General features: G+C 50.4%; 1 protein-coding gene and 1 non-coding gene across 3 annotated transcripts in view; both read left to right on the plus strand.

The window, feature by feature from the left end:
• Positions 1-5,398: 5,398 nt before the first annotated feature.
• TRNAL-AAG (transfer RNA leucine (anticodon AAG)) lies at positions 5,399-5,480 on the plus strand. Its single transcript has one exon. It is a non-coding gene; the product is annotated as a tRNA-Leu (tRNA).
• Positions 5,481-5,675: 195 nt separating this feature from the next.
• The window catches only part of POLR3E (RNA polymerase III subunit E), a 28,770-nt gene continuing 11,416 nt past the window's right edge, over positions 5,676-23,029 (plus strand). The window contains exons 1-13 of one of the 2 annotated variants that reach the window (XM_031433064.2): positions 5,676-5,801; positions 11,197-11,270; positions 12,467-12,517; positions 15,815-15,892; positions 16,296-16,411; positions 16,841-16,923; positions 17,156-17,263; positions 17,588-17,637; positions 19,213-19,332; positions 20,429-20,514; positions 20,811-20,855; positions 20,945-21,036; positions 22,029-22,149. In XM_031433064.2, coding sequence (XP_031288924.1) covers positions 11,235-11,270; positions 12,467-12,517; positions 15,815-15,892; positions 16,296-16,411; positions 16,841-16,923; positions 17,156-17,263; positions 17,588-17,637; positions 19,213-19,332; positions 20,429-20,514; positions 20,811-20,855; positions 20,945-21,036; positions 22,029-22,149 — 986 coding nt within the window. In that variant the 5' untranslated portion in view covers positions 5,676-5,801; positions 11,197-11,234. The remainder of the gene's footprint in view (positions 5,802-11,196; positions 11,271-12,466; positions 12,518-15,814; positions 15,893-16,295; positions 16,412-16,840; positions 16,924-17,155; positions 17,264-17,587; positions 17,638-19,212; positions 19,333-20,428; positions 20,515-20,810; positions 20,856-20,944; positions 21,037-22,028; positions 22,150-23,029) is intronic. The other variant, XM_031433063.2, reaches the window with a different exon arrangement.

The raw sequence follows: 23,029 nt of genomic DNA on the forward strand, positions 1-23,029 counted from the left end.
CCCAGTCTGTAGGTTTACACAGGCTTTTATAGGCTGCCAGTTTACACTTTGCAACATCATATACAAATAAGGTATAACAAAAATTGACTAGGAACAAGCTTTGTAGAAATAGACAAATTAGGAAGGAGAGAAATAACCAATCAGGAGTGAACCCACTTTCGTAGAAGTTAGCTGTTTCAGAGGCAAGAAGTGAGATAAAGCTGCTGGGCCAGGAAACCAGATGGTGCTGGCAGGAAAGGAGTGGCCCTGCCTGGGGGGTCCTGCCAGTCTTTTTTTTATGGGGCTTCCCACCTCACCATGACCTATTAGCAACTTCCCAGGACACAGAAGTGTGTTTACAGAGCAGAAACTGAAAGGTATTGAGGGAAGAGTGCCACCCGTAGTGGAGCCTGCACCTTAACCTGACTCAACGCAAGGAAATCTCACTCAGGTCTGTCGATTTGGGTGGATCTTTGAGGGGTCAAGATGTAAGTTGAGAGGGTCCCAGTTCACCCTATGTCCCAGTTCTTCCAGTTAAGCATTTGTTCCAGACAGAAGTGCCGTGGTCACCCAGCTGAGGGTGTATGCTCTGCACATAACTAAAATGTGTCTCCTGTGCAGGAGCAAGGCTCCTTTGGGGGAGGTCTAGGTGATCGGGGAGGGGGGGTTCCCTGGTTGTAGGTAACAAAAATTAGCGTAGAGTAACATTAGCAAACAAGCAATTTTTTGAGAAGTAGCTTACATATTGAAAAGTAAAAGGGAAAGAATCAGGCCTCAGTAAGGGAGGTCCCTCCGAGGGCAAGTGTGGAGATATAGCAGAAGATAACATCTAGAAATTCCCCTCCCAGCCCCACTAGTGAGCTAAATCATTATATCTGGTATCCAAATTCAGATTCCCAAAATAAAGCACCTGTTTGGCCTAATTTAGCTCTTGTGCCCGCCCCCTTAGTGCTTTGAGTGACAGTTTCTCCAAGACCACAGGGAGGAGTGTTTCCCTGAAGGAAAATCAGTATTGGAACCAGAAAATGGGGGAAAGAATTCTGGGAAGGCAAAAACAACAGATTCTCACCCAGAGAGCGTATTCCCTTTGGGGAGGAAAAGGAAAGGGGCCCTGAAGATTAGAAGGGGAGCGTTAAAGAAAACTTTTCAGATGTTTTTGTTGCAAGCCTGTGCCAAAATTTTATTACAGTCTTCCTGTAAGTGTGAACCTTCAGGAAGGCAAGTTCAAAGATCCATACTTGGTAGGGACATTTTTTTTTAATTTACTTTTTATTACAGAATCACCTACATAAACTGCACAATCTTAAGTGTACAGCCTGATGAATTTTAGAACATTTACAGCACCCCAGAAATCTTTCTCAGGCCCCCCAGACAGTACACTTCATCCTACCCTGCACAAGGGTGACCATTCTTCTGACCTCTATTTTGGGACAGACATTTTATAGGACAGGAGAATGATTAAGCAATCACTGTTAGGTAAGAGAGAAAAGAAAAAAGAATGTTGGGTTAAAGTTCACTACTCTCTTGACGACAGTCAACTGGGTGGGTAGAAAACTAGTTTCCTAGGACAAATTTCAATGCTAGTAAATTTCATAAGAAAAATCGTTAAGCATATCAGGAATGTTAATTTTTTTTCCAGGAGATTCATGCAGTATGGTTTGGTCTCAGGCCAGGTTTGAGATAATTTTCCTTTTGCAGGGGCAAGGGAGTGAAGATTGGAGGGGATCCAGGACTGAGCCCCCGTCTCCATCCCTGCTGCCCACTGAGGGGTTATAGCTGGAGACCGACACCCTTCACCTGATGGCTTCTAGGTTGGGAGTAGGGGACAGATGGGTAGTGTTTGATCTATAGTCCTTGCCTTTCCCCCCTCCAACCTGCCCCATGAGCCACACCAAGGGGCAGAGTAGACAAGCCAAGGGACAGAGTTTCAGTCCCTCCTTCTCTCACCCTACATAAAGCTGTGTGTCCAGGAGTTCTGCTTCTCCTACTTGTTAGTGTCACATCTCATTGTCACAAGACAGCTGTGTAATGGGCTGCAGTTCTGCAAGAAATGCCCAAAAGGAGGTCCTGGGTTCTGCCTTCCAGGATCAGCCAGCATCCTTGCAGCTTTCTTGTTAAGCATTGCATCCTGTTCAGTAAGTATTGGTAGGGACAGCCATGAATTGCTCCAGAAAGTTCTGACAGAAATGTCTTTAGTTTTCTTTGAGCCCTTACCATGCAAGGGGGTTCACTGGTTACAAGTGATAGCTATGAGGTAGGGCTAGCTTTCGTAGAACAGAGGAATTCATTACAACGATAAAAGAGATGTCTCCAAGAATGAATTCCATTGGGCCCCAGAAAGCCATCAGGATTTTTTTATGACTCTCTGCTCTTCTCATTTTATCATTAAAAGAATGTTTCCATACAGTGGCTTTCTCTACTTGTCCAGTCCATCTCATAGAATATGGTCACCCCAAATTCCACTTTCTTCCTAGTTCCAGTCAATCTGAGTAACTCCAGTACTTAACACAGTCAAGATAACAAATCAGGGACTCACTATGTCTCTGTTTAGATTCTCAAGAGAATCTGATGGGTCCCACCTGCATCCTACGGTTATCACAGAGCCCACTGGCCATGGTGGGGGGGGGGGCAGGGATGCATAGCACAAAGGTGGCTGCCAGGGACCCACTCTCTGGGCTGTCAGGCAATTCCTAGAAAAGTGGGATTAGGCAGAGATTACAGCAATTATCCTCCACCATGGGGATATTTCCTTTTGGAAAACCCAGCACACAACTCACAAACAAAGTCCTTACTGTTACTAAAACACCATGACTACATCAATGCCTCTATTGATCTCAAGAACTATTCATCGCTTAATTTAAAAAAAAATTAATTGATTATTTTAATTGAAGTATAGTTGATTTACAATGTTGTGTTAGTTTCAGGTGTACAGCAAAGTGATTCAGTTATACGTATATATGGATATATATTCTTTTCCAGATTCTTTTCCATTATAGGTTATTACAGATATTGAATATAGTTCTGTGTGCTATATAATAGGTCCCTGTTGTTTATTTTATATATAGTAGTGTGTATATGTTAATCCCAAACTACTAAATTACTCCTCCCCCTGACCTTTTCCCCTTGGTAACCATAGTTTGTTTTCTATGTCTGTGAGTCTATTTCCAATTTGTAAATAAGTTTATTTGTATCATGTTTTAGATTCCACATATAAGTGATATCATATGGTATTTGTCTTTCTCTGTCTGACTTCACTTAGTATGATAATCTCTAGGTCCATTCATGTTGCTACAAATGGCATTATTTCATTCTTTTTTATGGCTGAGTAATATTCCATTGTATAAATGTACCATATCTTCTTTATTCATTCATCTGTCGATAGACATTTAAGCTGCTTCTCTCATTTAGCTTTGAACCCCACACAATGCTTGGCCCGGTCTCAAAAGATAACTGCTTCCGTATTCTAAAAAAAAAAAAAATTCCTTTAAAAGTAACAAACTCTCCCATTACAATGGAATCTTTGCATATCAATACTTATGTTAAAGATGGATGGAGGGAAAAAATAGGTTAAGGAGGAATTGAAGAGGAGGAATATGGAACGTCCAAATGTTAGTTTGTGGGCCAATTGGATATTAACCAGACACTTGCATATAACAATTTAATACAAACAGCTCAAATGTCCAGGTTCATAGCATGGAATAAATTAGATCTATATGTATCACAATAGCTCCCAAACAGAATGTTGGAGTAGAAAAGCAAGTTGCAGAATGGTATTGGTATAATGTAGTAGTTCGTGTAAATGAAAAACAAACAGAAGACCATACTATATATTGCTCATGGGTGTTTGCACACACACACACACACAGGGATAGATAGATAGACAGATATAGATGTGAAAGTATAAGAAATGAATTGAAAGGATACATATCAGATTTATGATAATAGTTATAGTCAAGGGAGGATGTTTAGGAAGGGGCTTTATTTTTATTTGTAATGGTCTGCTATATTTTAATGACTTTTTAAAAGGACAGCATATTCATACTTTTAATAAAAAGCATATACGTAGGAAGAGAATTGGAAGTGAAATGCCACAATATTAACTGGTGTGAATATGGATGATTGTTTTTTCTTTGCACTGTTTCTGTATTTTTAAATGTCTACCTGCATCAACATGGATAGATGTTTAAAAAATGGCTGGGTGAAAAAACAGTTGCAGATAAATACTAATAGTATGATAATATTTATATTTATGTAAAAACCCATAGCAATAAAAACAAAACATCTGTTTTCTATGGATATTATGTACTCACATGAATATGTAAACAGCTTTTGGCAGGAAAGAGCTCTCTGCAGGAGGCCCCTTTTGTCTTGTCACCAACCTTAAACCAGGAACCCCAAATGCTCTACTCATCTCTGGTTTAGCAAACCTTTGAAATGTTTTGATCACACAATACCTTGTCTAACATGTTGGTTCTTTCCATAGATCAAATAGGTAGAAATGAAGAGTAAGTAATTAACAGATGACTGGATCTCTTCCCTAGCTTCCCCTTCAGTAAGTGGCCAACGAACTTTGTAAACAAGATAGCATCTAAAGAAAGATCATGAGAAGCCGGCAAGCCTGCGTGCAGTGGGGGTTGGCAACGACTCTGACCCTTATCTCAATGATTAACTAAGATTACTTCCCTTTTTCCCTTTAAGAACTTTCATGGCCAAGCAGACTCTTTGGAGATTGTTTTTTGGGGACCCAGAGTCCACCATCTCCCCAGATTGCCCGCATTCTGATTAAAAGCAACTTTCCTTTCTACCAACAGTTGCCTCTCTCTCAGGTATTGATTTTTGAGCAGCAAGCAGCTGGACCTGATTTCGGTAACAAATAGATCTCTAAACATCCGTATAAATTCACAGAAGATCCAGAAGGATATGCAATTTACTATGCTGATAATAAATGATTACCTCCCCAAAGGAGACTTAGGATGGGGGCCAAGGGTAAAAGAACATTTGTACTTAATCTGCGAAGTTTTAATATTTTGCAATAATTCACATATTATTTATATAACTGAAAATTAAGACGTTAATTTCTTTAGAGAAACCTGCCCACACCAGTTCCCCTGGTTTGGTCTTTGAATCCTCTGGTGAGGGTTACTGCTAAAATTTCTCCCGTGTCTTAACTTGAAGTCTTCGGGTTAACGCCCGACTCGGAATACAGATTCTTAAACTGCTTTTCACTCTAAGATCTGTTTGGAATAAGTATGGGTCTAAATATTGGAGTGAACATTTTCTTTTCAGTACATGGCATGTTCTAAATAGTTCTATCAGGATGAAGTAAAGCACATACTAGGCAAAGAAATTCTGAAGCATTGTACTGCAATTACATACAAAGATATTTAAGTAGCTTCTTGGAGAAAGCTATTGGCATCTGGGTAGCGTGGCCGAGCGGTCTAAGGCGCTGGATTAAGGCTCCAGTCTCTTCGGGGGCGTGGGTTCGAATCCCACCGCTGCCAGGGCTTGTGTTTTGTCCCTCCTGCCTCAGCGCCCAGTTCTGTTTTCAGCTGTTTTTGCGGCCTCATCAGCGCCCCCTGCCGCCGGCTGGGCCGGCGTCCCGCATGAATGGAGCGGCGGAGGGGGCGGGTCGCGCGCGCCGGGGCGGGGCATTGTGGGTAAAAGGAAGCGGGAGGGCTGGCCCCGCTCCCCCCACGTGTCCGCCGGAGTTTCTCTACCAGCAACATGGCCGCTGCCTGAGAGGAGAACCGGGCCGCCGCCGCCTCTGCAGCCTGCGGGTACCTGGGCCGTTGCCGCTGCCCGTGCTCGGGCCTCGCGGAGAGGTGAGTGCTGGATTGGCAGCGCCCACCGGGGTGGAGCCTGGCCGCACTCATAAGGTGGTCGTCTCGGCTGGGCTGCAGGGTAGGCCGGGAGGCCCGCGCCGCACAGTCCCCAGGGGCTGGGGGCCTCCCGAGACTCGGCGGGAAGGACGGGCAGCCTGCCCCAGTAGACCCGGGCCTGCCGCGGGCTCCCGACCCCGACCGGACCCGGGAGTCGGGAAGGCCGCGGCCGAGGTTGCCGGCGGTGACTCAGGGTCCAGCCGCCTTGCCCCGCCCGTCCCAGGCGGGCCTCCTACGGGAGCACCTGTCCGAAGGCAGCCGGTGTCCTGCCGGCGTGGCGGCTCTTGGCGATGGCTGCGTGGTGGGCGTGAGAAGGGGGCCTGACCACCCGCGAGGGAGGCGAAAGCCATTGGACAGTGTGGCTCGGGGCCGGCGGCCCGCCCTGATGGGCAGTGGGAGGGTGCCCGGGCCCCCGCCTCGTTGCTCTACCAGATTAGCCTCCGCCCGGCCAGGTCCGGAATTCTTCATTCATTTATTCTGCCACCATTCAGTGTTAATTGGGAGCCAACTACGTGCCGCAGATACGGCCCTGACCATTTGGTCAGAGGAGGTGTCAGTAAGCACATCAGCTAAACCAGTAAATAAACAAGGGCCTTCCATTATGATCGCTTTAGAATCGTTGGGCTTGCGGGCAGAAAGAGATCTTAGTCGCTACAGTTTCTTCATCTGTGAAATGGGGATAATAGAATTTCCTACCTCATAGGATCGTGGTGAGGGCTAAATAGGGTTAGATGGGAGAAGCCTCAGTTTGCAGCGTTTGGTGACTTGGTCTCCTACCCTCTTATACTGGAAGAAAACGTGTTGCCAAGGAGTAACAAACCTTCCTATGGATTGTACTTAGACTTTATTTAATCCTCACCACAGTTCTCTGGAGGTTGGTTATCCCCACTTTAAGGATGAAAATAGTGCGCTGTATCAAGATCAAATAATTGCAGGTGGGCGCTCCGTAGGAAGTAGCAGACCTGGGATTTGAACCTATGTAGTTCTGCTCCAGAGTGCAGGCTCTTACCCACTATACTATACTGCCTTTTATTAAGGAAGCTTGCAGCATATTCGTTAAGAATGAGAGTAAGGATCTTTGACACCAGCTAGACTTAAGACTTCTGTCCTAGCTCTGCCATTCTCCAGCACTGTGACCTTGGGCAAGTTACTCTCTCAAGTTGTTTCCTCACTTCTTAATTGGGGATGATAACTCTTGATTTATAGGGCTATTGAGCAGATTAAATGAGAATGCATGTTAAGTCCTTAAGAGAAGGGAGGATCTGACTCTCTTAAGAGTTAATTCTTCTTGCCCCTAGGCCATCTCTGCCTTTAACTTAGATGAACACTAAGGTGATCCAGAGAGGAAAAACGCCTTGTCTAGCGGGCACACAGCCAGTAAGAATACAGACTTTGAGACTGTTTGCCGTGGGGCACTCTCCCCTTACGCCCATTATATTTTGTCCTCACCCTCTCTAACTCCCTCCTGTATCTGAAGATTATTTGGAGTTGCCTCTGCTTTCTGACTGCAGGTTAGAATCCTGGATGTAGCAAAGATGCACCTAGCCGTGGCCTTCAGAAACCACCTTAGATTCTCCTGGTTTCCTTGTCCCCTACCCATTTGTTGAACAGCCACCCTTTGGAGGATGTTTTCTGTGCCCAACGCCATGGAGCCACTGCCACAGAGTACTCTTGTGGTCACAGGACATCCTGTAGAGGCCAAAGTAGTCATTGCTGCTGGGGAAGTTTGGCTAGTGGTGGCTGGGAGGCCTGTACCTGCCTGTAGGCCACACCCCTCTCCGATGTCAGGTGTCCAAGAGGCCCAAACCATGAGGCCAGCAGGCTCACTGGGTAAAAGTCTGTAACCGCCTGATTTCATGCACTCGTTCACTCATCTATCCTTTGTATTGAGTGTTTACTTCACGCCAGGCACTGATCTAGCTATTGAGAAAATAGCATGGATTTTTTTAAAAGGTAATAATCCCCATATCAACTTTACGAAGTAAATATAATCATCTCCATTTTATGGTTGAAGCACTGAGAGGCCCTCATGAAGCTTCCATTCGAGTGCAGAAGACAGACAACACATAAGCAGATAGACTAGGTCGGTCCAGATTGTGATAAGAACCACGAAGGAAATAAAACGGCATGTGGTAGTGACTGGAAACAGGTTTGGGGGGACCTGTCTACTCCTGGAGGGGGTGAGGGTGTTGATATCCAATGAACAGGAGCCAGCCTTGAAAAGCCCTGAGGAAAATAGATGGTGTGCAGAGGTCCTGAGACAGGCTGGGGCTCAGCTTGTTGGAGGCCCAACAAGATCGTGCAGGACCTTGGGGCCATGCAGAGGAATTTGGGTTTTATTCTATGTAGCAGTGGAAGGATTTTGAGCAAGGAAATGATGTGACTTACTTTTCTGCAAGGACAATTCTGGCTATTTCTGGGAGGACTGGAGGTAGGAAAGACTAGTTGGAGCAGGACTTTCAAATTACAGATCAAAAAATAAATTATTAAAAAAAAACAAATTACAGATCAGGATTTATTCGTGGGATGTGAAATCAACTTAGGGGGATTGTAACCAGTATTTCCAATTTTAATGAGTGAGAGTGAAAAACATCACAGATAGTAGTGGCAGTTGCTGGTTACGTGAAACCTGGTTTTAGTTAGGTCATTGTCTGTATATTCTGGGTCATTTATATGGAATTGATTTCTTACTGTGGGTCTTAGGCTGAAAAATGTGAAAGCCACTGAGTTGGGTGATGTTGGCTGGGAGGGTGAGGGTGCCTGAAGCCCTCCTTGACTGAGGAGAGGCCAACAGGGAATGGCCGAGAAAGCGTATCTGTCAGGGATGATTGTGTCTTGGGATCTTCCCAGGCCACACCCTCTTAGTACTTCTGGTCTGTTCCCTGGCTCACCTGGAAGTCCCCAATCTCCCACTTGTCCACAGAGCCAGCTGCAGAGAAGGCAGGTTCTTAACGTACAATTCTGGCCCTGGGCAGCCGGTGCAGATGGGGTGGGGTCCCTCTGGGCAGTAGCCGGCACCTAAGAACTGCCGACTTGGGGCTTATGATTTTCATCCAGTCTTCTCACCCCTAACTATTGGAGGTAGCCTGCTTCCCTCCACTCTCTTCCTCTGCTCGGAGTGCTTTGGTAGCTCCCTAAAAACGGCACTCGTATATTCAGACAACATGTACGTACTGAGTGCCTGCTGTGTGCTAGGCACTGGGGGGTACAGCAAGGGACAAAATAGACGAAAGTCTCTGCCCTCATGTAGCTTACCGCTTAGTGGGGGTGGGGACGGATACTAAACACTGAGCTATGTAAACTGCCACGTGGTCGTAGTGCTGTGGAGAAAACCAGAGCGGGGAGGAGCTGGCAGGGAGGGATGCTGCAGTTCTGAACTGGGGGCACGGGGAGGGTCTTAGCCATCAAGTAACACCTGAGCAGAGGCCTGAAAGAGGTGAAGGAGGGAGCCATGAGGTGATGGGGGTAGAGCAGCTACAAAGGCCCAGAGGAGAGGCGGGAGGCTGGCCTGTGGGAGAGGCAGTCTGAGAGGAAAGGGGCAGGAGAGGGTTGTTGAGGGCCTCACGTGGGATGGAAAAGACTTGAGCTTTCGTTCTGAGTGAGATGGGAGGACTTTGGAGTGACATGACCTGACGTGGCTTTCAAAAGAACCGCTGGCTGTGGGGTGAGCAGAGACCTTAAGGGGCACAGGTGGGAGCAGGGAGACCAGTAAGGAAGCTGCTGCTGGAAGGTGGGCGGAGATGGAGCTGGCTGGACCAGGGCGCTGGCACTGGGGGCAGCCGGATTCCTGACATACTTTGAAGACAGAACTGACAGGATTTGCGGCTTGGCATGAGAGGAAGAGAGGTATGGAAGATGACGCCCGTGCTTTGGCCGAGCCATCTCAGAGTCTGGAAAGTGCGTCTGGAACAAGAGCGATGACTGCACCCTGTGGCTGGGGCGGTGGTTGGGGGGGAGCTCACAGGACATTGAGTCCCCTGGTGGAAGTATTATGCTCGTTTAAGTATTAAACCATTCAGATGGTAAGTACATAAGACAAAAATCCAGTTGGTCTTACCCAAAAGGAGAGGTCTGGGAAGAACTGCTGAGATCTGAGGTGCCCAGGTGCCCTTCCAGCTGTGACCATCCCCTCCCTGACGTGGAGGGTCGGCCCAGCTGAGTTGCAGTCAGCCCTCCGTCTCCATGGGTCCAGCCAACCTCGGAAAGTTCCAAAAAGCAAAACTTGACTTTGCTCTGTGCCTGGCAACTATTTACATAGCATTTACGTTGTATTTCTACATGTAACTATCTACATAACACTTACATTATATTAGGTATTGTAGATATTCTAGAGATGATTTAAAGTATAGGATGTGTGGAGGTTATACGCAAGTACTGTGCCATTTTATATAAGAGACTTGAGCATCCATAGAATTTAGTATCCCCGGGGATCTTGGAACCAGTCTTGCCCGCCCCTTCCCCACAGGGACAGTGTGCTCACCCTCTGTCACGGAGACCTGCAGCCTTCCCTCCTCCAGGCACTTGAAGTGCTTCCTGTTGTTCCTGGAATCCCTCCTCCCCTCTGCAGTCCTGGCTTGTCCAAATCTTTCTGTCCTTCAGGGCCCAGCCCGAACGCCCCTCTTCTCTCCTCTCAGCTTCCCTACCTCTAGCTGTGACCTGAAGTTGGATGGCCTGGTGTTGATGTCCAGTGGGTCCTCTTGCTGTGGGGATTCGAGTCAGAAACACAAAAGTGTCTCCGAATCCCAGTCTCCTTGTTATAAAACAGGGGCAATTAAGAGGAAAGTATGTGAAGAGGGTCATTTTTAGACATGAACACACAAAACCACAGAAAGGAGGTCATCTCACTCAGGGTTGGGGTTAAAGTCATCTTCAAAATCCAACATAAGAGGTGGAGTCACCTGGGAACCCAAGCCTTGGGACTGTCTGCTCATCCTGCCATGCCTCAGACTCTTGAAAGCTTCCCTGTTACTTCTCCAGTGTATTCATCATGGCTGTGGACTAGCCAGCCTCCATCCTCTTGCCTGGCAGTGAATTCTTCGTGAGTGATCAGAAAGCCCCTAAAACCTAAAATCACATATTCTTTCCCGTGGGTGTAGCTGACATGTGATGACTTGGATTTACCTGTTTGCTCCCATTGCGTAGTTGCTTCTGCCTCTTTTTTGGGGGCCAATGGGGTATACAGTGGGCTGTCCACTTTTGACTGTGTGATAGATGTAGAAATAAGATCAGTTTCTGTTTGTCTCAAGCACCTCCCTCCCAGAGCAGGGCTGGTTGCAGAACAGGTGCTCAGGTTACATGGCTGACTGACTGACATCCAGGCCTCTTGCTCTCCTTGCAGATCGAGTCCGAGGACTGCGCAGCTGGCTCCGCCCTAGTATGGCCAATGAAGAAGATGACCCAGTCGTACAGGAGGTAACTGCTATTCCCATCTTCTGCCAGGGTGGGGTCCCTCCCATCCATCCATCCTCAGGCCAGCCTGGGACCTGTGGGCATCCGCCATGCCTAGAACCTTCTTCCCCATGTACCTCCCTGGTTGACCCTTCACTTCCTTCAGGTGTCTGATCCAGTATCACCTCGTTGGAGGATTCCCTGACCACCCTGCCTCGTGTGACCTTCTCCTACCTACCTTTCCTAGCCTCTTGCTTTGGCCATGCCTTGCACTTGACCATAGCACTTCTCAGCCCCCAAACATAAGTCTCCTTCCACTAGAGTGTAAGCTTCATGAGGGTGGCGATTTTGTTTTGTTCACCACTGTTTTTGCAAAGCCAAGTTCAATGCCTAGCACTTAATAGATCACTCAGTGACTATTTGTTGAATGAATGAGCATTCATTCTTTCTGGGCTTATCCAGGGTTAGTCATTTGGCAGTTCTCTGGATCCATTGTGTGCTGGGGGCTGTGAGCAGTGAGCCAGGCAGTGTCCCTGCCCTTAGGAAGCTTAGGATCTGTGGATTGAAACTGACAAAGAATGAGTCTTAGGATGCAGACATTGGGGAGGTACGTTCCAGAGTCAGCCCAGACAGGAACACACCCTGGAGCCGCCATGCCTTTGCACATGCTGTTCCCTCCACCTAGAATTCCCTTCACACATGCCTCCCATGTGCCTGATGAGCCTTCACTCATCCTTGAAGCCTGGAGGTGGGAGAGGGCATGGTTCAGAGGAAGAGCTAGGAAGCTGGAAGGTAAACTGCAGTGGGGCGGGGGCAGTAAGGGTTGAGAAGAAAGCTAGTAGGGCCAGATCGGTGCACCTTAAGACAGATGACAGGCTGATCCAAGACAGGTGATGGAGGCCCAGGGAGGAATCCCTCCCCTGCCCCATCCTCATCAGATAAGCCTTTAATCGGGCTCTAGGGTGCATCCTGATCTGGGCAGCCCCAGGGAATGCATTTTTTATTGGGTTACAGTGAACCTGGGCTGGTGACCCTGGACATACCTAGATTGGAGACTCAGTTTCCTTTGTTTTTAGCATTAGCAGATCAATTTCCTCCTCCCCGAAACTGCCTCTAGGGGCCACTACCCCTTACCTGAAATTTGAGGAGCATGTGCATGCCTGGGGCAGATCAGGCACTGGTTTCTGTCTCCTGGTTAAGTCTTCTTCCCTTGTTCCCAGATCGACGTGTACTTGGCCAAAAGTCTGGCAGAGAAGCTCTATCTGTTTCAGGTAATTACGGGACATAAAGGTAAAGGGGGGAAGAAAGCAAGTGTTGGTGGCTGGTGGAGACTTCGTAAGTGATGGGCGAGGAACAATGGGAGTTCTTGGCGCAGAGGCTGTGATAAGACAGTCTGTTTGCTTTTATGGGCAGGTCGATAGTAGTCTCTCATTTTTAAGATGGGAAAGCCAAGGCAACTCTGAGAGGCAGACCATGTAGTGGATGAACTTGGGCTTGCCAGGACTGAGGCCCAGCTCGATCATGACTTAGCTGCAGGCCTTTGGGGAAGTTCTTTAAAAAAAAGTCTCCCTGTGCCTTAGTTTTTTTGTCTGCAAAATAGTGATAGTAGTAATACCTGATGATAGGGGTTCCCTTGGGGTTTGGACAAATCCATCTTTTGTTTGTTTTATGATGGGGAGATGATTAGGTTTATTTATTTATTTTTAATGGAGGTGCTGGGGATTGAACCCAGGACCTCATGCATGCTAAGCATGCGTTCTACCACTTGAGCTATACCCTCTTCGCTGGATGAGTCCATCTTGAAGTGGTTTGGATGCTGCTTGAGAATGAGGGCCACCGCTGTTATTGAGGCTCAGGGAGGGGCTTTCAGGGGCAGCCTCTGGGCAGCATGGGTGACCCCTGATTTCCAGCTGTGAGTCCCCCCAGTTTTTACGCCCGCCGCCTCCCCTGGGCTGGGCCAGTAGTTCATCATGCTCACGGGTATCACTCACAGACTGTATGCAGGCACTTGTTTAAGCATTTTACATATGTTAACTCACTTCATCCCACAATACCCCTGTGGTGGTGATTATTATTGTAATTTTATAACAGCTTCATTGAGATCTAATCCACACCATGCAAGTTCCCCACTTAAGTGTAAATGCAATGGATTTTAGTCTATTCACAGGGGGTGTGACCAGCACAAGTCTATTTTAAGAAGTGTTTGCTGCTGCTGCCTGGACCCCCTTCCCTACCTGCGGTCCTAGGCAACCGTTAACCTATTTTCTGTCTCTGTGGATTTGCCTGTTTTGGACATTTCACAGAAGTGGAGTCGTGTAATATGTGGCCTTTCTTGCCTGGCTTTTTTATGTAGCATGTTTTCAAGGTTCACCCATGTTATATCGTGGATCAGTCCCTCATTCCTGTTTATGGATGAGTATACTCCAGTGTGTGGATATATACACACCACATTTTGTTTACCTGTGCATCAGTTGATGGATATTTGGGTTGTTTCCATGGCTGGGCTATTATGGATAATGCTGCTGTGAACATTCCTGTCCAAGTGTTTGTGTGGGGATGTTCTCATTTCTCTTGGGCATACACATGGGAGTGGAATTCCTGGGTCCTAAAGAAACAGTGTTTAACATTTTGAGGAACTATTTTGCACCACTTTACATTCCCAGCAGTCAGGTCATTAAGCGTTTTTGTCCCCATGTTGCATATGAGAAAACGAGGCACAGGGAGGCTAGTAACCTGCACAGGGGGCCTGGGACAGGGTGGCAGGAGCCGCCGTGTGTGCTGGGGAGAGGCCTGGCACCCGTCCCCAGGCGTCTGTCTTCACAGGCTTTGGGGCTGGGGCCCGGCTGGCCTCGTGCACCTGCTTCCTTGGCCAACAGCAGAGTGATGGTGGAACGGGAGGTGGTGACAGTGGACCCGTGTGTGTTCATGGGGTGCCGGGCGCCGTGCCGGATGTCAGCTCCATTTGCCTCGTTCCCTGCTCCTAGTGGCCTTGGGAGGCGAGGACACCCATGCTTGGGGAGGCGAGGAGCTTGCCTGAGTACCCATGGAGCAAGTGGCAGTTAGGGCTGGAACCCAGGCTGGTCTGATTCCAGAACCTGTGTCCCTCCCCACCATTCTTCCCGGAGACCGGGAAATTGCATAGCTGCCCCGGACCTTGGCAGACCAGGGGCCTCCTGGGCTGTCATGGGCCAGCCTGTCCCAGCCTAGGGCTCAGTCCAGACCAGCTGTGCCTCAGGCCATTCCTGGACCTAAGCTCCAAGTTCCTGCCCCAAACTCCAGCCCAGGAAGCAGGAAGGAGTCACTGTGTTGCTATTTAAGTGAGCTTTTAGGAAACAGCCATTTCCGTGAGCTGCAATGTAGCTGATCTCAAGCAGCCCCCACAAAGGAGGGCATGCTTTACACACTGCCACCCCTCCACCAGGCTCATTCTGGAGGCTGTCGTGGTGGCAGCAGTGACAGCCACAGCTTTTTGAAAGTAGCCCCAAACCATGAGTCATCCACGCACCCAGTAGTGTATGTACAGCACGAGAGAAAGAAAGGAAAAGTGTGTCTGTGGGGACTGATGTGGAAGGATGTCCCCAGTGTGTTCAGAGCAGAGAAGCGATTTTCAAGCAGTATGTTCAGGTGTGACATAAAATAACCTCACCCCTAATGATGCTGTGTCTCAGAGAGGGCTGTCTGAGCAGGTCAGTTGTAGACCAGCTCCCTTTCTCTCTTCAAGTTGTTATTACGGAAAAGCCCACACACCAGCAACAGGAGAGAGACCTTCCTCTGCCCACCCCCTTCTGCCCGGGGGTCCTGTTCATCCAGCGGGGCTTCGCGAGAACCCCACCCCCGCCCTTACAGTAGAGTGTAGAGCCCCCTCCCTCTTGGCTGGTGTAGAATAGCCAATAGTGTATGTAGTGCGGCATGCTTTTCCGTGATGGCGAGTGGGCAGGGGGCGGCGGGCTTCGCGCAGCTGTCTGTCCCCAAATCTGCCTGCGGCGGCCCGTGCTGTGTTTTATGCTGTGTCACGGGCTGCAGCGACCCCCTCCCGCGTACTGACTCCTATAAGCGCTTCTCTTTGCATAGTCACGTAGCTCCCCACCCCCCTTCCTGTGTCTCACTCAAGTTTTATACTCTAATATAAATTAGAGAGAGAATGAGATGGTGGTTCTCACAGATCCGTCACCCGGAGTCAGTAGTGAGCGGTGTTTGGGCCTTGTTTTCCCTCTTGGCTTCCTGTGGTCTCCTGTCACTGGTCCTTCTCTACCTGCACGGGCTGTAAACTGGCAGTTAGACCTCACCCTCTTACCCTGACTAGCCCAGCGGTGCTCTGGGGCCACGTGCGCCAGGGCCTGCTTGGGTTCCTGATGCCTAGGCGTATCCCTCGGAAGCCAAAGACATCTGACAGCCGCCCTTTGGAAGGAAGCTAGGTGGAGCTAGGGAGAAGGAGATGCAGATGGAAACCAGCAGGGGCCTCTGGGCTTGGGTGTGGGGTCGGGGTGGAAGGTGGCTATTGATTCTTGGCCAGAGGCCCAGAGCCCAGCTCTGGTCAGGCAGACTGACGGCTCCCTTCCCCTCCCCAGTACCCTGTGCGTCCAGCCTCGATGACCTATGATGACATTCCTCACCTCTCAGCCAAGATCAAGCCCAAGCAGCAGAAGGTGGGGCTGCCTGTTTGATTGGGCGGGTGAGGGGCCAACAGGGTGGGAGCTGGAAGAAGCCAAGAGATAGGCCTTTTGGGGGCTGGAAGCCCAGAGGAGTGATTGGAGAGATAGGAAGAAAAAGCAGCAGCTTACAGGGCCTTGAAAGCTGAGGAAGGAAGGAATTCCAGAAAGAAAGGGAGTGGGCAGCCCCAGAGAGGCCAGGGAGGAGTGAGGCTTCAGATGAATTAGAGAACGAGATGGCGTGGACAGGATAAGGCCTGATAAGGGGGTTCTCCTGCTTCTGGGCAGGGTCAGGATTGGCAGGGGCTGGGGTTAGGAGGTGGCCATGGTGAGTTTGGGGGATCCCCTGAGGACTGTGCCTTGGGGTCCTCATAGCTGGTGGGGTGCTTGGTGCCTCCAGGTGGAGCTTGAGATGGCCATCGACACCCTGAATCCCAACTATTGCCGCAGCAAAGGGGAGCAGATCGCGCTGAACGTGGATGGCGCCTGCGCCGACGAGACCAGCACATACTCCTCGTGAGTTCCCTGGGCCTCAGGCCTCCGAGCTCCACTTTCTTCAAGTATGAGCCTTCCAAAGCCCTTGGAGACATCTAGGCCCTGTGCCCCATTGCTGGGCTCCCCACCAGCATCCCACCTTTGCACAACTGGACCTGGCTCAGACCCGTCCCCGTGGGAAACTTCTTCTCTCCTGAGATGGCTCCCCTGACCAAGGTCTTCCTGGGCCGAGCAGAAACCTGGGAGTGGGAGCTCCCACCCACTGCTTGTCTCTTGGGCCACAGACAAGGTTTCCTCATCCCCAGCTTCCCTCCTGCAGCACATGTAGCCTGTCCTGTGGTCTTGGTCCCTGGCTTTTGGATTTTAGGGTTGGGGTGGAGGGGGCTGTGCCTGCCAGGCCTGAGCCTGGAGCTTCCTTCCTCGCGACATCTGTTCTCACTGTTCTCCTAGGAAGCTGATGGACAAGCAGACATTCTGCTCTTCCCAGACCACCAGTAACACGTCCCGTTACGCTGCTGCGCTGTACAGGCAAGGTACCCACGCTGGGCATCCCGGGCTGCTGAGGTCGTGGCTGGGAATGGTTCTTGGCCTGGTCTAGTGGTCCCATGGCTCTGGGACTGGGGGCTAGAGCAGAGATAGGAGGTGGTTCGGCAGTGGGCTGAAGCCTTCAGGGGAGTCCGAGGCCCTTGGTGACTCCCTTGAGCCAAGCTGGGTGGGTCAGCCTCAGCTCCTAGAGTCAGGTCCAAGCCCATCTTCCTCTGCCAGGTGAGCTCCACCTGACACCTTTACACGGCATCCTGCAGCTGCGGCCCAGCTTCTCCTACCTGGATAAGGCCGACGCCAAGCACCGTGAGAGGGAGGCAGCCAATGAGGGTGAGCCCCCCCAGCCCCCAGGTCTGTCTGCATCTTGGTGGGATGGGTGGGTCACGGGGAGAAGTACTGAAGGGATGGACTGCAGGATCCTTAGCAGCACCCCTGGCCTCTGCCCACTGGGTGCCGGTAGCACCCAACCCCACAGCTCTGACAACCAAACACGTCATCATTTATGTCCGATTAAGAACCACTGACTTACACAACTACCTCTGTCTAGAAGGAGAAGTCACAGACACCGCTGCTTGAGCCTGCCTGGTGGTGAGGCAGAGAGCGGGGAGCTGGGAGCTCCTCCAGAGGCTGCAAGCAGGGCCTTTTCTTTTGCAGCGGGAGACTCTTCGCAGGACGAAGCAGAAGAAGATGTGAAGCAGATCACGGTGAGTTCTGGCCCACAGAGAGAGTGGCCTGGGAGGCAGCAGGGCCACCGGTGTAGCTCAGCTGTCTGGAGGCAGCGAGGGGTGGGAGGGTCTGCACAGAATGTGGGCTCTGGGGTGAAACAGATACAGAAACAGCGTCCATCTCTTAGAGCCCTGTTGCTGGGCTACCCGGAGAGATTGTCTAACCTCTTGCCAGCCTCAGCTGTCCCAGCTGTAAACTGGATTGCGGCCCTGGGTGTATATCAGAAGGGGGGTATCCTGAGGCTTGGTTGGAATTGCCTGGTAAGAGGAAACCAGGGCCCCAGTGAACCCACAGACGTAGTCTGTGCCGTAAAGCCTATGTCTTAATGGAGCCAAAACCTTGTTAATTAATTGTATAAGTCTATTATTTCAGGGTGCATGGATAGAAGTTTCTATCTTAACAGTTATTTGTGTGTTCTAAAGCATCTTAGAAGAATATTGACCTTCCACTTATGGTTTATAAAGTTTACTGTCTTTAAGCATATTTAGGTTAAAATGAGTATTTAAAGAAAAGTACAGCACAGATAACGATACAAATGGTACATCAGTGTGGCTGATTGTGGTGAGTGTGTGCAGGTCCTTGGAGATGGGCAGGTGTTGGCTTAACCAACATGGGGCAGTTGGTGCTCATCCTGTTCTCGGGGTAGCTTGTTGGATGACCTCAGATGCCTTCTTCCCTCCTCGGGGACCCACTGACGCTTGTTTAAAAAGACGTTCTTAGGCCTGTGTGCTTTTAAAGGCTCTGCATAGAATCCTAGGAGTCTGTCATCTAGCCAGCGCCCCTGCACAGGTGCCTTTCACAAGAGGGGTGAGTCAGGGCTTGGCTCCATCTGGTCTCTAAGCAACAGAAACCCAGATCTGCCTGGTGTGAGCCAAAAATGGCTGGTCCCTGTTACTGAAAACTGGAACTTTCCAGGGTAGCTTCAGCTATGGCTGGATTCAGGTGCCCAGAATCTGTCATCGAAGCCTGGTTTCTCCATCACTAGTTTCTGCCTTCCTCTTTTAGCCTCTTTCTTAGGCAGTGTGCCTGCCTCCAGCAGTAGAAAGAGTTGTCCTAGCTCACATCCTCCCAGCTTCCAAGACCCCAGAGGAAAAGAAACTGTTCTCTCATTACTTCTAACTGAAGTCCCAGACTGGACTCTTTGACTTGGCCAGCCCTGAACCACCCCTGTGACTAAGAGTATTCGGTGCTCAGACTGAGTCACGTGTCTGCTCCCTGCTGGAGCTGGGAGCGCGTGTGGGTGGGACTTGGGGGAGGGGTATTAGCGCTCCTGAACTGAAGGGGAAAGGAGTTTTCTAACAGAAAACTGGGAGTGGGGATGGACTGGGTGCTGAGCAGGCAGAAGCCAGAGGACACCACTCCCTGGCTGTGTCGCACGTCACAGAGAAGCACATGGTTGGAAATGAATTCAAAGACCTGTGCCAGAGGTGGAGGGTGGGGTGGGAGCGGGAAATGCCTCAGACGTGGAGTTCTTTGGCCGCCTGGCGGGCGCTGGGCTGGCAGCCCAGGAAGTGTCCCAGGCCTGCGGTCGTGACCCCTCTCCCCCCTCCCAGGTGCGGTTCTCCCGGCCTGAGTCCGAGCAGGCCCGCCAGCGCCGCGTGCAGTCCTACGAGTTCCTGCAGAAGAAGCACGCGGAGGAGCCCTGGGTCCACCTGCACTACTACGGCCTGAGGGTGAGCCGGGGTTCCCTGGACGGCCGGGGCGGGGTCCTGGGAGACAGGCCCCAGCGCCCAGGATGTGTTACCTGGTGGCCTCGTTGTTCCACCTCTGATTTACTTCAGATGCAGCTGTGGCCACAGGAGAGGGGTTAACTCCTGTGGGTAGTTTGTGCTCGTTCCCACCTTCCCACCTAGCGTGTGCCCCACGGGAGTGAGTCTGCTTTTCCCCGCTTGGGGGTTGTGGCCCCCTGGGCTCTCTCTACGGATGAGCATCTTGCTGGGCTTGGAGAGGGGCTAGTGTTTGGTTACGTTTTTTTGTGCATCATGGGCCCTGAACAAAGGCTATATGTTTCATGGGATGCTCCGTGGATAACTGGCCGTCTGTACCATGGCCGAGTTCTCTGTGTACCGGACAGCGGTGATTTCTACTATGCTTGACTTAGAACCCGGTCCTTGGAACTGTATATTGGGCAAGGGAAGCAATTGAATATTAGCTCACAAAGACACCATAGGCGAAGGCTCCCCAACATACTTCTGGGGGAGGAACAACTCCTGATCTCCCTGGAAACTTCCTGAAAGAGACTTGTGTTGACAGAGCCTTGGACTTTGGGTCAGACTTCCAGAAGCTCTGCTGTTTCCTCCTGTGTGGCCTTAGGCTGGTTACTTACCCTCTCTAAGCCTCAGTTTCCATATCTGTAAGATGGAATTAATAACAGTACCTAGCATCATAACTCTTGGGGGAGTTGGGGGATGAGATGAGTTGGTGTATACACAGCTGTTGGAACAGAGCCTGGCACATAGAAGGGGCTCAGTGAATGTTAGCTGTTTTGGTCATTGCTCTCAGTGTTCTCGTACCGAGGACGGCGCTGAGGCACAGGGGCTGGGGCTGCGCACTGTAAAGGCAGGAAGGTGGCTGGTGGAGGCCTCATTGCAGAGGCCTTGAGTGCCGTGCTCAGGAGGTTGGATGTGATCCTGTGGCCAGCCTTGGAGCAGGACAGTGGGTGGCTGGAGCGGAAGTTGGCTGAGGGGTGAGACCTGTGGATGGCAGAGCTCAGGCCCCGCAGGCCCGGGCTGTTGGCTGAGGCCCCTCCGCTCCCTTTTCCTCCCGCAGGACAGCCGCTCTGAGCACGAGCGCCAGTACCTGCTGTGCCAGGGCTCCAGCGGGGTAGAGAACACGGAGCTCGTCAAGTCGCCCAGGTGGGGTTGGCCGGGCCAGGGTGCTACGTCCTAAGGGCTGCTGAGCCTGACACTGGCCCCAGGAGGGTCCTTCTGGCGTGGGTCCTCCCTTGGGACTGTGGCCCCTTCTGTAGGGTTGGGTGGGGCCAGAAGAGGGGGGAGGTGGGAAGACATGGTCCTCCTTTCTCTGAGTTTGGGGAGGGGTGGGGGGGTCTTTGTCCCTCGCTCCCCCAGCCTGGATACAGCCTGGTTCAAGGGCAGGGGTGGGACAAGGACAGAGCCCTGGGAGCCGCTAACGCTGCCCCCTCTCCCCACAGTGAGTACCTCATGATGCTGATGCCTCCCAGCCAGGAGGAGGAGAAGTGAGTAGAGGCGGGCTGGATGCTCCCCCTTCCCCACCCCGAACCCCCCACCCCGGTCTCCTCTAACCATTCCCCTTTGTTTTCAACAGAGACAAACCAGTGGCCCCCAGCAATGTCCTGTCCATGGCCCAGCTGCGCACCCTGCCCCTGGCTGACCAGATCAAGATCCTGATGAAGAATGGTGGGTGGGCACCCCTGTCCTCCAGGGCACTCCAGCTCTGCCGCCTCCTGGGGAAATAGAGTCAGGGACAGACTTCAGGACCAAGGGGCCAGAGGCCCCCACTACCCCAAGCCCACCCAGCTGTACAGCTGTCCTTGAGTGGGTGGTGGGCCACTCCAGGTCCTTGCCACTCCCCTGCTGGGTGAGCTTGGACAGGTCACTGACCTTCTGAGCCTTAGACTGTTTTTCTGTAGAAGGGGTCTAAGATAACTCCTGGGGCTGAGGTGAGGCTTCTAAAGGGCTTACACAGAGCCTTGCATGTGAACAAATGTGCGCTATGTTCATTTTCATAATGAAGCGTGTTTACTTGCACTCTTTGTGGTGCCCTCACCTGGCTTCACGCAGGTGGGACTCTGAAGGCCAGAACCTTTGGGGTGGATGTGAGCCTTGAACCTCAGAGCTGAGTTCCAGGCCCTGGGCTCTTCTGAGATGCCAGCAGGAGGGTCTCCTGGGGCCCGAGCAGAGAGGGGAGCTCCCAGGGGGCCAGGCTGCTGGCCTTCCTACAAAAGACGTGGGGCCTTCCCCAGGCCCTGCCCCTGCTCACTTGGCTGGGGACGCAGTGGGTGGGGGTGAGCAGGACACAGTGGCTGAGTGCATGAACTATGGAACCAGACAGCCTGGGTTCATATCCTGACCCTGCCACTCACATCCTGACCCTGACCCTAGCCACTTCAGCCATGGGTGTGTTTTGAAACCTTCCTGGGCTGAGCAGTGAGAGTCTTCCTCACAAGACACTCCTCAGTCTTCATGGGTGTCTGCTCCAGGGCTCGGTGAGATGCAGGTGCCCACATGCAATAAGCCACCAGTGAATGTCAGCTGTTCCTGGTGCCAGTGTCATCCTTAGTGTTCACGGGCTGGGCTTGTTCTGTGAGCTTGAAGCTCTAGAGACGTGCTGGGGAGAGGGACGGCCCAGGCCCCTCCCTCTTGTCTGATGTCTCCTGCGTCCTCCTCAGTGAAGGTCATGCCTTTTGCCAACTTGATGAGCCTCCTGGGCCCCTCCATCGATTCCATGGCTGTTCTGCGTGGCATCCAGAAGGTGGCGATGTTAGTCCAAGGAAACTGGGTGGTGAAGAGGTAAGTTCATCCTTAACAGGAGCTCTTAATCCGTTTAAATTTCATGCCATTACTGATGTTTCGGGTTTAAATCTACCATGATACTTTGTTTGTCCTGCCTACATTGCATTTTATATTCATTCTTCTACTGAATTCTTTCCTTATTTAATTTCCCCTCCACTAATGTGGAAGGTACCCTTGACTCTTAGTGATTACCCTGCGTACATTTGTAACTCAAAGTTTAATATTAATTGCTGCTTTCTACTCTCATCCATGACAATTCAGTGACCTTAGAATATATATATTTTAAATTTTATCATTTACTTATTGTATTATTTTATTTTGGCGGGGGGGGGGGGAATTAATTTTTTTTTTTTAAGAGGAGGTGCTGGGGATTGAACCCAGGACCTTGTGCATGCTAAGCATGTGCTCTACCACTTGAGCTATACCCTCTCCTAGAATATTTCATATTTATCTTCCTCCCAAGTCATGTGTCGTTGTATTTGTATGTTTTAATTCTGTTTTGAATCCCACGAGACATTATATTATCCACTCACATCTTTGCCTTTTATTTTGCTCATCATTTGTTTCTGCATCTCTGACTTCCTGTCTGGGATAATTTCCTGCTGCTAAGGAATGCTGTGGTAGTTCTTTTAGTGCAGGTCTGCGGGTGATGAACTTCTTTGGTTTTTCTTCACTTAGAAATGGCTATTTCACCCGTACTCTTGAAGGATATTTTTACAGACTGTAGGACATCTAGGCTGATTGTTTTCCTTCCACACACTGGTATAGTTTCCTAGGAACTTGACTTCCATTGTCTCTCTCGTCGGGCTAGTCCACGACCCACCGTCTGATACCTATTCCTTTATTTTTTCTCTGGCCACTTTTAAGATTTTCTCTT

The sequence above is a fragment of the Camelus dromedarius genome, chromosome 24 (genome assembly GCF_036321535.1).
Source record: "Camelus dromedarius isolate mCamDro1 chromosome 24, mCamDro1.pat, whole genome shotgun sequence".
Taxonomy (NCBI): Eukaryota; Metazoa; Chordata; class Mammalia; order Artiodactyla; family Camelidae; genus Camelus; species Camelus dromedarius.